The 12668-nt window shown below is 33.4% G+C and overlaps 1 protein-coding gene and 1 pseudogene across 2 annotated transcripts in view; both read right to left on the bottom strand.

Annotated features, from left to right (window-relative positions):
• The window catches only part of LOC102589706 (subtilisin-like protease SBT1.2), a 6272-nt gene extending 4635 nt beyond the window's left edge, over positions 1-1637 (bottom strand). Inside the window, exon 1 of the mRNA XM_015314142.1 lies at positions 5-1637. Coding sequence (XP_015169628.1) covers positions 5-1607 — 1603 coding nt within the window. The 5' untranslated portion in view covers positions 1608-1637. The remainder of the gene's footprint in view (positions 1-4) is intronic.
• A 6116-nt stretch (positions 1638-7753) lies between these two features.
• On the bottom strand, positions 7754-10203 carry LOC102595699 (subtilisin-like protease SBT1.7; annotated as a pseudogene). The gene is made up of 2 exons (XR_001474931.1): positions 9347-10203; positions 7754-9268 (listed from the first exon to the last, which is right to left on the bottom strand). The product of XR_001474931.1 is annotated as a subtilisin-like protease SBT1.7 (transcript).
• Between the last annotated feature and the right edge of the window lie 2465 nt (positions 10204-12668).

Below are 12668 nucleotides of genomic sequence, written 5' to 3'. Positions count from 1 at the left end.
CCACTAAGGTGAGGGCAAGACATTGAGGTGCCTGATATAATATTGAATCTGGATTTGGTGTTTCTGTTGTCATCCACAGAGATGGGCCAAGCAGCAAGGATATTAACACCAGGACCGATTATGTCAGGTTTCAAGATGCCAGGACTAGCTTCACTTGGTCCGCGAGAAGAAAATGCAGCTACTATGGGAGCATTTTTATCTCCAATTACTGTTCCTTGGAATGTGATTGTAGCGACAGGGTTCGATGTTGAGTTCATATAAGAAAGGATTTTTTTTCCATCTGCAGCTGAAACATCCATTGCTGGAAGAACATGAGCATCAGCTGATTTAGTGGCACCGTAACTTGGCTGGTTAATGATAATCATGCCAACACCTCCAGCATCCTTCACAGCTTGTCCTTTATCAATATTGGAAACGACATCATCTTGTAGACATAATACTATCTTTCCTCTTATAGCAGGGTCAGTGAGTGACCCTGGTTTGCAATAAGGAGTTTCACTTGCATTTTTTGCAGCATCAAATAGAGTGAAGAATGTTGAGTTGGAAATCTTTGGACGATAAGCAGATTCTCCTTCATATTTCTCTCTATTTCCAAGTTTAACAGTAGCTTTTATCTTTCTATCAACTGTGCTGGCACCTACTGTAAGGATCCACGGGGCTGCATTTCCTACCGAGGCAGTAGAAGGACCATCATTGCCTGCAGCACAACTTACAAGAATGCCTCTTTCTGTTGCACTGTACGCCCCGAGAGCAATATTGTCGTCATAGAAAGGGCTCGGAGATCCACCCAGGGATATTGAAAGAATATCTACTCCATCATCTATAGCTGAATCTATGGCAGCTAAAATATCACTGTCAGAACACTTGCCATCGGAACCACATACCTTATATATGGCTATATGGGCAAGAGGAGCAACACCAACTGCAGTGCCATTAGCATTCCCAAATACATTAGCACCATTCACAAAGGTTCCTGCAGCTGTGCCCGCTGTGTGTGTACCATGTCCATTATCATCTATCAAAGAACCATTGGCAAGTTGGTAAGACCTGGCTCCAATGAGCTTGTTGTTACACTTGGTTTTGAAATTGGACTCACAAACTCCTTTCCACTTAGCAGGTGGAGGAGGCATCCCACCGTCGCTAAACGAAGGATGGTCAGGATAAATTCCAGTGTCTATAACTCCGATGATCACGCCTTTCCCATAGTTGGAATCCTTCCACAAGCCCATGTTCTGTTGCAAACCAAGAAAGCTTGGAGTATGAGTAGTATGCAAGGTGAAAATCCTCTGTTTCTGAGCAGAGACAAAGCCGTGTTTCTTCTCCATTTCCTTCACTTGTGCTGCTGTTAATCTTGCTGAAAATCCTTTCATCACATTGTGAAAGGAATAGAGCATGCTAGCAGGCTCTTCATTTCCACTTGAGCTGATTGTTGTAGTTTTAGGCAAAAAAGAAAGATAATAGTTGTCTAAATCTGTTACCGATGATTGAGTAGAAATTACGCTTTCAGGGGATTCAACATTGACTATATAAGTCTCGAGATCATTCTGAATAGTAGGCCATGGGAAAGAACAAAAGATGAAAACAAGAAAGATTTTCAAGAATCCCATGGCTGCTAATACAAGAAATGATATTGTTTTTAGAAAGTGTATTTGATGAATTTCTCTGCTTTGAAGCTACTCTCTATTTATAGTGTTTTGTTATTGACCTATTCAATTTCTAGAAAAAATATTGTGGAAAAAAGACCATGTGGATAAGAAAATAAGGTTAGTAGTGTGAATGAGACTACCTAAATTGAACTATATTCTATAGTTTTATTTTCTTAAAGACATCCACTATATTATATTTAACTGCTAAATAATCAATTTGTAATAAAAAAAGTTGCAACTGTCAGATCTGCTTGTTGGTTAAGTGTAGTTGTTTTCAAAAACATGCAGCTATTTTGGATCCTTCTTCGAAGAATTAATCTAAATAGACATCCATCCAACGACTTGAACTAAAATTAGTAGACGGATCATATCATATTATATTATAAGTGGGAAGCCTCTATGTCAAAAGTTGAATTACAAAAATATCCTTATAATATCATAATAATTATGGACAAAAATGTAAATATACATTAAATATAAATAAAAACTATTGTATTTTCTATTAAACACTATTATTACATATTTATGAACAAAAATATAAATACACAATAATTATAATAAATATCATAATATATTTATACAGTTAAAATGACCCTTAAGTGTACCTCAGTTACTCCAACCGTGCAAAGGAATAAAAATTTTCAGATGAATTATATTCATAACATTATATTAAATGCTAAGTAATTGCTTCAATAAATACTTACTATGGAAGCTTGCAATCGTTGAACTTTGATTTTCTTCTGTTATAATTAGCACAAACTAATGATGAATTATATACTTGGTAAATTAATTAAATTTATCTTATAATATATATATATATATATATATTAAAAGTGGAACAAAAAAGTTAAAAGCTGAAATACCAAAATAATCCTATAAAGTTGAGTTACTACAATAATATCAGTATTAATTATTAATTTTATTTCACTAAAAATGAATGCAAAAAAAGTTAAAAGTTGAAATACCAAAATAACCCTATAAAGTTGAGTTATTATTCATAAATAATAACTAATATCCATAATAGTAATGAATCAAAAGTTAGTTTACCATTTTATCCTTGAAGTAAAAGCAAATCTTCATTTCAATAACTTTTGTTTACATAAGAAAATATAACAAAATTCATTTGCCCCTCAAATTCAATGAATCAAATACTATATTAATGCTTTCTGAAAATGTTTACTGCCATAATTTTATTTATCTCTTTCACCTTCTCCTTCACTACATGTTTAGAGGAACAAAAACGTTTGGTGAGGGTGAGGAAGACATTGTGTAACAACAATAAATTATGGTCATGTCACATGTGTATAGGTTCCCTAAATTATTTCACTCATTAAATTTTCTTTCTTTCATCTTTCATAGAGTCTTTTTACATTCTTCATTTATACTTATTAATATTCAATTTCTTGATTTTTACTGGTTGTACATAGGTGTAGTTTTATCTTCTCCGTGATATTTATTCTGGTCCATCTTTTCATATTCTTTAAAATACTCTATAAAGTGCATCATAAGGTGGGTTTGTCCCATTATTTCATTTGCCTTTTTTCGGTTAGATTTCTCCTCCAAGAAGAGTCTACTTCAGGTAAATCTATTCCAATTGATTTAGCTACAAATAGTTTCCACTTTTTGTATTATTGTTAAGCTAGCATCATATTCACTTCTTTTAGTATAATATGTATTTCTGAAAAGCTTATGTTGTAATAAAACTCAAATTCAGATAGATGTAATTGATCCGTGAAATCCTTTGCATATTTGAATTTTGAAGTGTGGGCATGGACTCTGTTTGGATCACACAGGTTCACACTTGACTGTGTGTGTTTGTGTAGTTTATAATTGTATGGAATACACGTGCAAAGCACGTGTCCAAGGACTAGTATTACTATAAGTGGGAACAAAAAGAGTTAAAAGTTGAATTACAGTTTTACCCCTACTATTAATTAAAATATTATAAAATATTTAATTATTTAATTTAAATATTAAATTGTATCATTTTATAAAAATGCTAATGACTTTTGCACTTTCTTAGATTAATTCCTAATTGAAATATCTAATTTAATAATATTTATCATCTATAATCTATATGTATATTTCATCTAATTATCATCATCATCATATCATATCATATCATATCATCGTCATCATATTATATTATCATAATAATAATAACAATAACACACGCACACACGCGTGCACGGGCACACACACGAAAGCATGCACGCACATGCGCACACACACACATATATATCATATATTATTAAAAGTGGGAAGCTCCAAAGATGAAAAGTTGGATTACCATTTTACCCCTAAGCTAAATTAAACACCTAATAATTAAATATTAAATAATAATATTTTAATTATTTTTTGAATGGCAAGTTATTTATTAGAAAGGTAATGTAGAAGAACAAGAGTCAATTAGGATTTCTAGAATTTTAAGTCATATGTAATTGGTAAAATAATTAAAATTGAATAATTGTTCTTAAATAAGTACATGAATCAAGGTTCTCCCCCTTTTAATCTTAAATTAAAGAATATGAAGAGTTGCAGCTAAATCAATATATACCATTATCAAATACAAATTTGTCATCTTGGGTTCTTCCACTAGCGGTTCTATGTACTCCTATGGTAAAGTTCCTTCTTTTCTCCTTTTTTTTCCCCATCTTCTATTGTTTGTTAGTAAGATTTTGATCATTAATATGCAATACTGATATATTACATATATATACCACAACCATTTTAGTTGGATTTTTTTTTTTTTTTTGGTTTTAGCAATGTGTGAATGGGAAATAAGAATGAATGAGAAATTGGAAAATGTAGGGGAACCAATTTGGAGGAAAATGAAAAGTCATTTCAAATGGAAAGTCTTTGAAGATGAAAAGTCATTTCTCCCATATTGGTAGAAGAAAGGAAAAATATTGTCCTTATATCAGGAAACACTTCCTTTAGATCTTAAAGGGTTAAAAGAAGGTGTCTCCTCGCGCTGTCGCCGTTCGCTCTGCTTTGGCTTTGGCAAATGATTTGATTGATAATATTTTTAGGCAAAATTTATTTAATCAATCTCATTAATTAATTTCCTATATTCTCATAAAAATTAATTCAGAATGTTAATTAATTTCGCGCAACAGAATTATTTGAAAAATTCGTGCGTAACGGTAAAGTCGTTCTGAAGGGACTTGTTCCTTCCGAATAGACATTATTTTTCCCAAAAGGCACAACGTTCTGGAAAGACATGTTTGAACAAATGCGTTCACAACATTGTCCGAACAGACGCGTTCCTTATTGCAATTGGCTATAATTAGAGAGGTTTTTCTCATTTTTCAAACACTGAATTTTTTTCTCTCTGCATACATTTTCTTACAAATCAAATTGTCGATCAACTGAGTCTGTGTGTTCTCTCGTTGTTGTTCTTGAGTTCGCTGAAATTATTGAAGTTTGAGGAACTACTATTTCTCTAATAGTTAATCCGTTTTATCTTGGGAGGAATTAATCTACAATCTCGGATACTTGAGGGGATTAAATTTCTTAAGAAAACACAGTGGGTTCTGTGAACTCGGATTATTTATTTTCTGTCTATTTCATCTTTTTCTTTTTAAGATTTTGCTAACCTGAATACAGGAGATAACATTTTTGTCAGATGTAAATTTACATAAGAATCCCCTCCTCCTCATGAGCTATTTTGAGGCCGAGTATTAGAATGAGAATCTCTTTGTATGAATTTGAACAATCCTTATTCTATTAACTATTTGTAAGGGTTTAGGTAGGGTAAATTCATTTCTTATTATATTAGAGCCATATTCGTCCTAATTCTTGATTCATTCCATTTCACTGGACATGCCGAAAGGGGCTAATTAAGAATGAGAATATCTCTTTATACGGATTTGAAGAATCCTTACTCTATTAACTAGTTGTAAGGGTTTAGGTAGGGTAAATTCATTTCTTATTATAATAATGCCACCAATACATAATTGGCCACACACAAATAGCAACAATGCTTTCCATAATTCTTGTTTTTTTTTTGTGTAAATTATAACTAAACTAAAGTTGGTTAGTTTAATTTCTTTGCAAGACAAACACGTACCATGGATGATATACATTGGTCCCCTTCAATTGTAGAATTTGGACTTAGTTTTTTGACATGTATAGTTGGCTATAGATTTCTCGATTGGCCACTATATGTTAAAAAATAAAAGACATTCATTCAAATTAATTACAACGTAACGTTTTTTCCAGGAAATTCATAGGAAATGTCTATTATTTTTCTTGTCTTATTAATAAGTTTAGCATTAATGTCACAATTACTTTTTGAAGTTACCAAAGACTAAGACTTTATTTTTGAAGCCACTGTCAAGATTCTGGATCAAAGGATGCTATATTATATAGGTGACAACAAATTTTCCAAATTTAAGTATGTGGTGCTGCGTTTTTATATGTGGAAATCCATATTTATATATTTATTTTCAATCCACTTGATTCCTTGTGGGGGCACAAAGGACCAACATGGGCTGCTTGAAAAATATATTGTTAAATCAACTTAATAGACATCCATCCAAGGACATAAATTAAAATTAGTGGACGGATATATAATATATGTATTTAATTCATGAATAATAAGTGTATAATCAATATATAATATATGTATATCAAAAAAGGAAAGTAAACAATGAATTCAATCGATTATTGTGTAATTGTCTTTTTTCTGTTTGTTTTTCCTTTTTTTTTGCGACACGATACGTATAAAATTATTTGCTTTCGTAAAGTGTTGAGTCAATGTTTAGAGAAGATTTGGGTTGGTTGAGATTCAAGAAAACACATTGTTCTTTGCCTTTCTTCTTTGCGAAAACATGAATCGTAGCCCTTCTAATGTGTTGAAATTTATTTTTTTGTGAAATCCCTTCGTGTTGAAATTCGTTTTATTTGTCTGTAGCATCATCAAAAACTATTTCTCCATGGAAAGAGTTCAAGTTTTGAGAGATGGTGGCTGAAAAATAAGGAAGAAAATGAAAAAAAATAAAATAAAAATATTAAATGAGCCTTTCACGCGCTGGTATTGAGTGTATTACACTCACTATGCCATGTCAGTAAAAAGTGTCAAAATGACACAACGGGGCATGACATGAGGTGTCTAAAATGAACAAAGCTTAGTTAAGGTGTCTAAGGGAAAAATTGGTGTCAACTTTAGTGGGCCACTGATGGGTTAGGCCTTTATACAATATTAATACATTGCATATACATACGACCATTTTAGTTGGAATTTTTTTTGACGGATGTACCGTTAGAAGCCCTTCTTTTATGATCTTGGGCACTGTCTCCTCATGTGCTATTTTGAGGCTGAGTTAGGACTAAGATAAGTTCATCTTCTTATCATGATATTAGAGTCAAATCCATTCTAATTCTTGATTCATTCAATTTCATTAGGCATGCAGAAAGGGTTAATTAAGAATGAGAATATCTCTTTATGTGGATTTGAACAATCCTTACTCTATTAACTAGTTGTAAGGGCTTAGGTAGGGCAAATTCATTTCTTATTATATTAGAGTCATATTCATCCTAATTCTTGATTCATTCCATTTCACTGGACGTGCAGAAAGGGGCTAATTAAGAATGAGAATATCTCGTGATACGGATTTGAACAATCCTTACTCTATTAAGTAGTTGTAAGGGTTTAGGTAGGGCAAAATTCATTTCTAATTATAATAATGCCACCAATACATAATTGGCCACACACAAATAGCAACCATGCTTTCCATAATTCTTGTTTTTTTGTGAAAATTATAACAAAACTAAAGTTGGTTAATTTAATTTCTTTGCAAGACAAACATGTACCATGGATGATATACATTGGTCCCCTTCAATTGTAGAATTTGGACTTGGTCTTTTGACATGTATAGGTTGGCTATAGATTTTTCAATTGGCCACTACATGTTAAAAAAATAAAAGTAGTTCATTGAATTAATTACAACGTAACATTTTTTCCAGGAAATTCATAGGAAAGATCTATTATTTTTCTTGTCTTATTAATAAGTTGAGCAGGGCATAGTCACTAATATCAAAGAGGATATGCTTTTGCATTCTTCAATCACATAAAGTTTATTGAAACAATACATTTAATAATGAAAAAGTAACATAAAGTTTATTGTGTAAACAAACAACATTTTCACTATAATCAAATGTCTGAGTACTTATGCACTTATATAGCCAATTTATCACTTGTCTAACACAATTGCAATTGGACTTCTCACTGAGTGCCTATTAGAAGTCCACTTCAAGAAACCCCCAACAATCACAAAGTTTGAGTTGTTGGTTGTCTTGGAAAATGTCACTTGGTATGTTAACTTCTGGTTCAACTCGGAGAAATTTAGCTCTGTGGGTTTAACTTCCACGACAACTCCTTTTGGTGAAGCTACCTCCACTTTGTAAGATGATGTCGCATCACCAACGTTGGTCACCGTTCTGGTATATGTTTGAGGAGTTGATCCAAGTCTGAATATGGAAAATGAAGGATAGTTTAATTGTGCTTCAGGGATACTTTTCACCTTCAAACAATTCACCTGACGTTGTAATAATTTACCTACCTCTTGATTGCTGTAGTTTAAACCACAGAAATAAGGTACATAGTCCTCAAATGGGGTATCATAAACTAGTCCTGGATCATTTGCCCTCGATGGATTAACATGTCCTGCACCAATTGCAAAAATGTCAGCAGGAAGGAGCCTTTCGTCTAGTATTGGACTATTGGCAAGGTTTAACGTGTAAGCGGTTGTCATGATTGCAGATTTAATAGCAGCAGGAGACCAATCAGGATGTGCGCTCTTCAGCAGAGCTGCTACACCACTAAGGTGAGGACAAGGGATTGAGGTGCCTGATATAATATTGAATGTGGATTTGGTGTTCTTGTTGTCATCCACGGAGGTAGGCCAAGCAGCAAGGATATTAACACCCGGACCGATTATGTCAGGTTTCAAGATTCCAGGACTAGCTATACTTGGTCCCCGAGAAGAAAATGCAGCAATTATTGGAGCATTTTTATCTCCAATTATTGTTCCTTGGAATGTGATTGTAGCAACAGGGTTTAATGTTGAGTTTGTATAAGCACGAATTCTTAATCCATCTGCAGCTGAAACATCCAATGCTGGAAGAACATGAGCATCAGCTGATTTAGTGACACCATAATGTGACGGTTTGATGACAATCATGCCAACACCTCCAGCACCCTTCACAACTTGTCCTTTATCAACACTGGAGACGCCACCGCCTGCTAGACATAATACTATCTTTCCTCTTATAGCAGGGTCATTGAGTGACCCTGGTTTGCAATAAGGGGTTTCCGATTGATCTTTTGCATTTATTCCAGCACCATATAGAGTGAAGAATGTTGAGTTGGGAATCTGTGGACGATAAGCAGATTCTCCTTCAAATTCCTGTCCATTTCCAAGCTTAACAGTAGCTTTTATCTTTCTATCAAGTGTGCTGGCACCTACAGTAAGAATCCACGGGGCTGCATTTATTACTGAGGCAATAGAAGGACCATAATTGCCTGCCGCACAACTTACAAAAATGCCTCTTTCTGTTGCACTGTACGCCCCGAGAGCAATAGGGACATCATAAAAAGGCCTCGGAGATCCACCAATAAGAATCCCTCTATCTGTTGCACTGTACGCCCCGAGAGCAATATTATCACTATGGAAAGGGACTGGACCTCCACCAAGGGACATTGAAAGAATATCTACTCCATCATCTATAGCTGAATCCATGGCAGCTAAAATATCACTGTCAGGACACTTGCCATTGGAATTACATGCCTTATATATGGCTATATGGGCAAGAGGAGCAACACCAACTGCAGTTCCATTAGCATTGCCATATACATTAGCACCTTTCACAAAGGCTCCCGCAGCTGTGCTTGCTGTGTGTGTACCATGTCCATTACCATCTATCGGGGAACCATTACCAAGTTGGTAAGACCTCGCTCCAATGAGCTTGTTGTTACACTTGTTGATGAAATTGGACTCACAAACTCCTTTCCACTTAGCAGGCGGGGGAGGCATCCCAACGTCACTAAAAGAAGGATGGTTTTCTGTTGCAAACCAAGAAAGCTTGGAGTATGAGTAGTATGCAAGGTGAAAATCCTCTGTTTCTGAGCAGAGACAAAGCCGTGTTTTTTCTCCATTTCCTTCACTTGTTCTGCAGTTAATCTTGCTGCAAAGCCTTTCATCACATTGTGATAGGAATAGATCATGGTAGCAGCCTCTTCATTTCCACTCGAGCTAATTGCGGTAGTAGTTTTAGGCAAAAAAGAAAGGTAATAGCTGTCTAAATCTGTTAACGTTGATTGAGTAGTAATTAGGCTTTCAGGGGATTCAACATGGACTATATAAGTCTCGAGATCACTTTGAATAGTAGGCCATGGGAAAGAACAAAAGATGAAAACAAGAAGGATTTTGAAGAATCCCATGGCTACAAATACAAGAACTGATAATGAATTTGATGAATTTCTCTGCTTTGAAGCAACTGTCTATTTATAGTGCTTCTTTGCTCATGACTTTAATTTAGCTATTGGAAAAAAAGAATAATGTGGACAAGAAAATTAATAGAGAGATAAGAAAAGAAAGGCCACTAAGTGTTGAATTGAACTTTATTCTATGAATTTGTAGAATTTCGAACAGACTTTCCACTGTAAATTTGCTTAATTATACTCCTTGGATGCAATGAACATACTGTTAAATCACTTTGTAATAAAAAGTTGCAAATATTCTGTCTAAATGAAGTTGCAATGCATGTTCTTATGGGTGGCAAATTTTGCCCATATATAATGACTTGGATCACTTATATTTTAATTGGTTAAATATGGGTTTCAAGCTATTTTAAGAGTCTCTACAAATATGGTCAAAATGAGTTAAATATGGATATCCATATTGATCCATAATAGATCACTTAGTTTTCATTTCCACTCAAAATTCTTAATTGTGGTAAAAAAATAAAAATTTAATATTAATTTTCAAAAATTCAATTAATTTTCAAACTTAATTGAAAAAATAGATTTTTTTTTTTGGATAACAAAAAAAATTTAGGGGTAGGTTGGTGGAAGGCGGGGCGCCCTGGGGTGGGGGTAAATTTTTTTTTTTTTTGGAAAACAAAAAAAATTTAGGGTCGGTTGGTGGAAGGTGGGGGGAGGGGGTAATTTTTTTTTTTGAAAAATAGATTTTTTAAAATGGGTTAGAACCATTTTATTTTCTTCCCTAAAAGGGAAAAGGCTCAAATATGTCGTCCAGCTTTAAGAAAAGGCTTATATATGATATTCGTTAAAAGTTTGGCTTATCTATGTCATTTACGATTAAGAAAAGCCTCATCCATGCACTTCAATATGATAAGAACATTAGAAACATGACATATTCAATCAAAGTAGACCAAGGTGAAAGCTGGTACTTTCTAAAGCGAGAACCATCCGAGAAATAAAATGGAAGACAATCTAATTAGATAAATATTTCTACCATATTTGCTAATTTTCTTTATAGTTTGAAGTAATTATATATTGTTCACTAATTAATACTTTCTTACCAGATTTTAGGTCAGATACACTGATCTATATACATGTATTTTTGCTACCAAATACACAAAAATAGAGAGAAAGGCGAGTGAGAGAAGGAGAGAGGTGACTGAGATCCCCAGATATATGTGAATCATCCCCATATACATTATGAGAATTACACAAAATACATGTATACTAGATACAGGAAGAGAGGCGAGTGAGAGAGGAGAGTGACATGTAAAATAGGAGAGAGATGAGTGAGATAGTCACTCAGATACATGTCAATCCATTTAAGTACAGTGTATCTAGAACAAATTACACTTAATTCTGACTTCATGTATCATTTGAACTTTTAAACTATTATTATCATAATAATTACTCGTCAAATTGGCATATTCTAATCATCAAATTCATTTACCTAACACAAGTTGACCCAAGACTTAATATCCCAACACAACTTAACTTTTATTAATTTGGTGCTGTGTTTTTATATGTGGAAATCCATATTTATATATTTATGTTCCTTTGAACAGCGTAAAAGGATGCAGAAATTCCTAGAAAAATTGGCACTTGATTTTCAGTCCACTTTATTCCTTGTGGGGGCACAAAGGACCAACATGGGCTGCTTGAAAAATATATTGTTAAATCAACTTAATAGACATCCATCCAAGGACTTAAATTAAAATTAGTGAACGGATATATAATATATGTATTTAATTCATGAATAATAAGTGTATAATCAATATATAATCTATGTATATCAAAAAAGGAAAGTAAACAATGAATTCAATTGATTATTGTGTCATTATCTTTTTTTGTTTGTTTTTTCTTTCTTTTAGGGCACGATACGTATAGAATTCTTCGCTATCGTAAAGTGTTGAGTCCCTATTTCATAATCAATTTTTTTATATGCAAAAGATAGACAATTCAATAAGAGCTAGCCAACAACAAAACTATTTGAAATGTTTAGAGAAGATTTGAGTTGGTTGAGATTCAAGAAAACACGTGGAGGAAGATGAACAGATGCAATGTATAAATACTGTATAAACATAATATATGAACATATATACATCTATGATACATAGTTATGCATCATATATACATAATAATACATTATTGATACATTACATATACATACGACCATTTTAGTTGGATGCACAGTTACATAAGAGCCCCTCTTTTATGATCTTGGGTAGTGTCTCCTCATGAGCTATTTTGAGGCCGAGTTAGGACTAAGATAAGTTCATTTTCATGATATTAGAGTCAAATCCATTCTAATTCTTGATTCATTCAATTTCATTGGGCGTGCAGAAAGGAGCTAATTAAGAATGAGAATATCTCTCTTTATATTGATTTGAACAATCCTTGCTCTATTAACTAGTTGTAAGGGTTTAGGTAGGGCAAATTCATTTCTTATTATAATAATGCCACCAATACATAATTGGCCACACACAAATAGCAACAATGCTTTCCATAATTCTTGTTTTTTGTTTTAAATTATA

Source organism: Solanum tuberosum, unplaced genomic scaffold (genome assembly GCF_000226075.1).
Source record: "Solanum tuberosum cultivar DM 1-3 516 R44 unplaced genomic scaffold, SolTub_3.0 scf00281, whole genome shotgun sequence".
Taxonomy (NCBI): domain Eukaryota; kingdom Viridiplantae; phylum Streptophyta; class Magnoliopsida; order Solanales; family Solanaceae; genus Solanum; species Solanum tuberosum.
The sequence above is the reverse complement of the archived record's forward strand: the minus strand, read 5'-3'. Positions and strand labels throughout refer to the sequence as shown.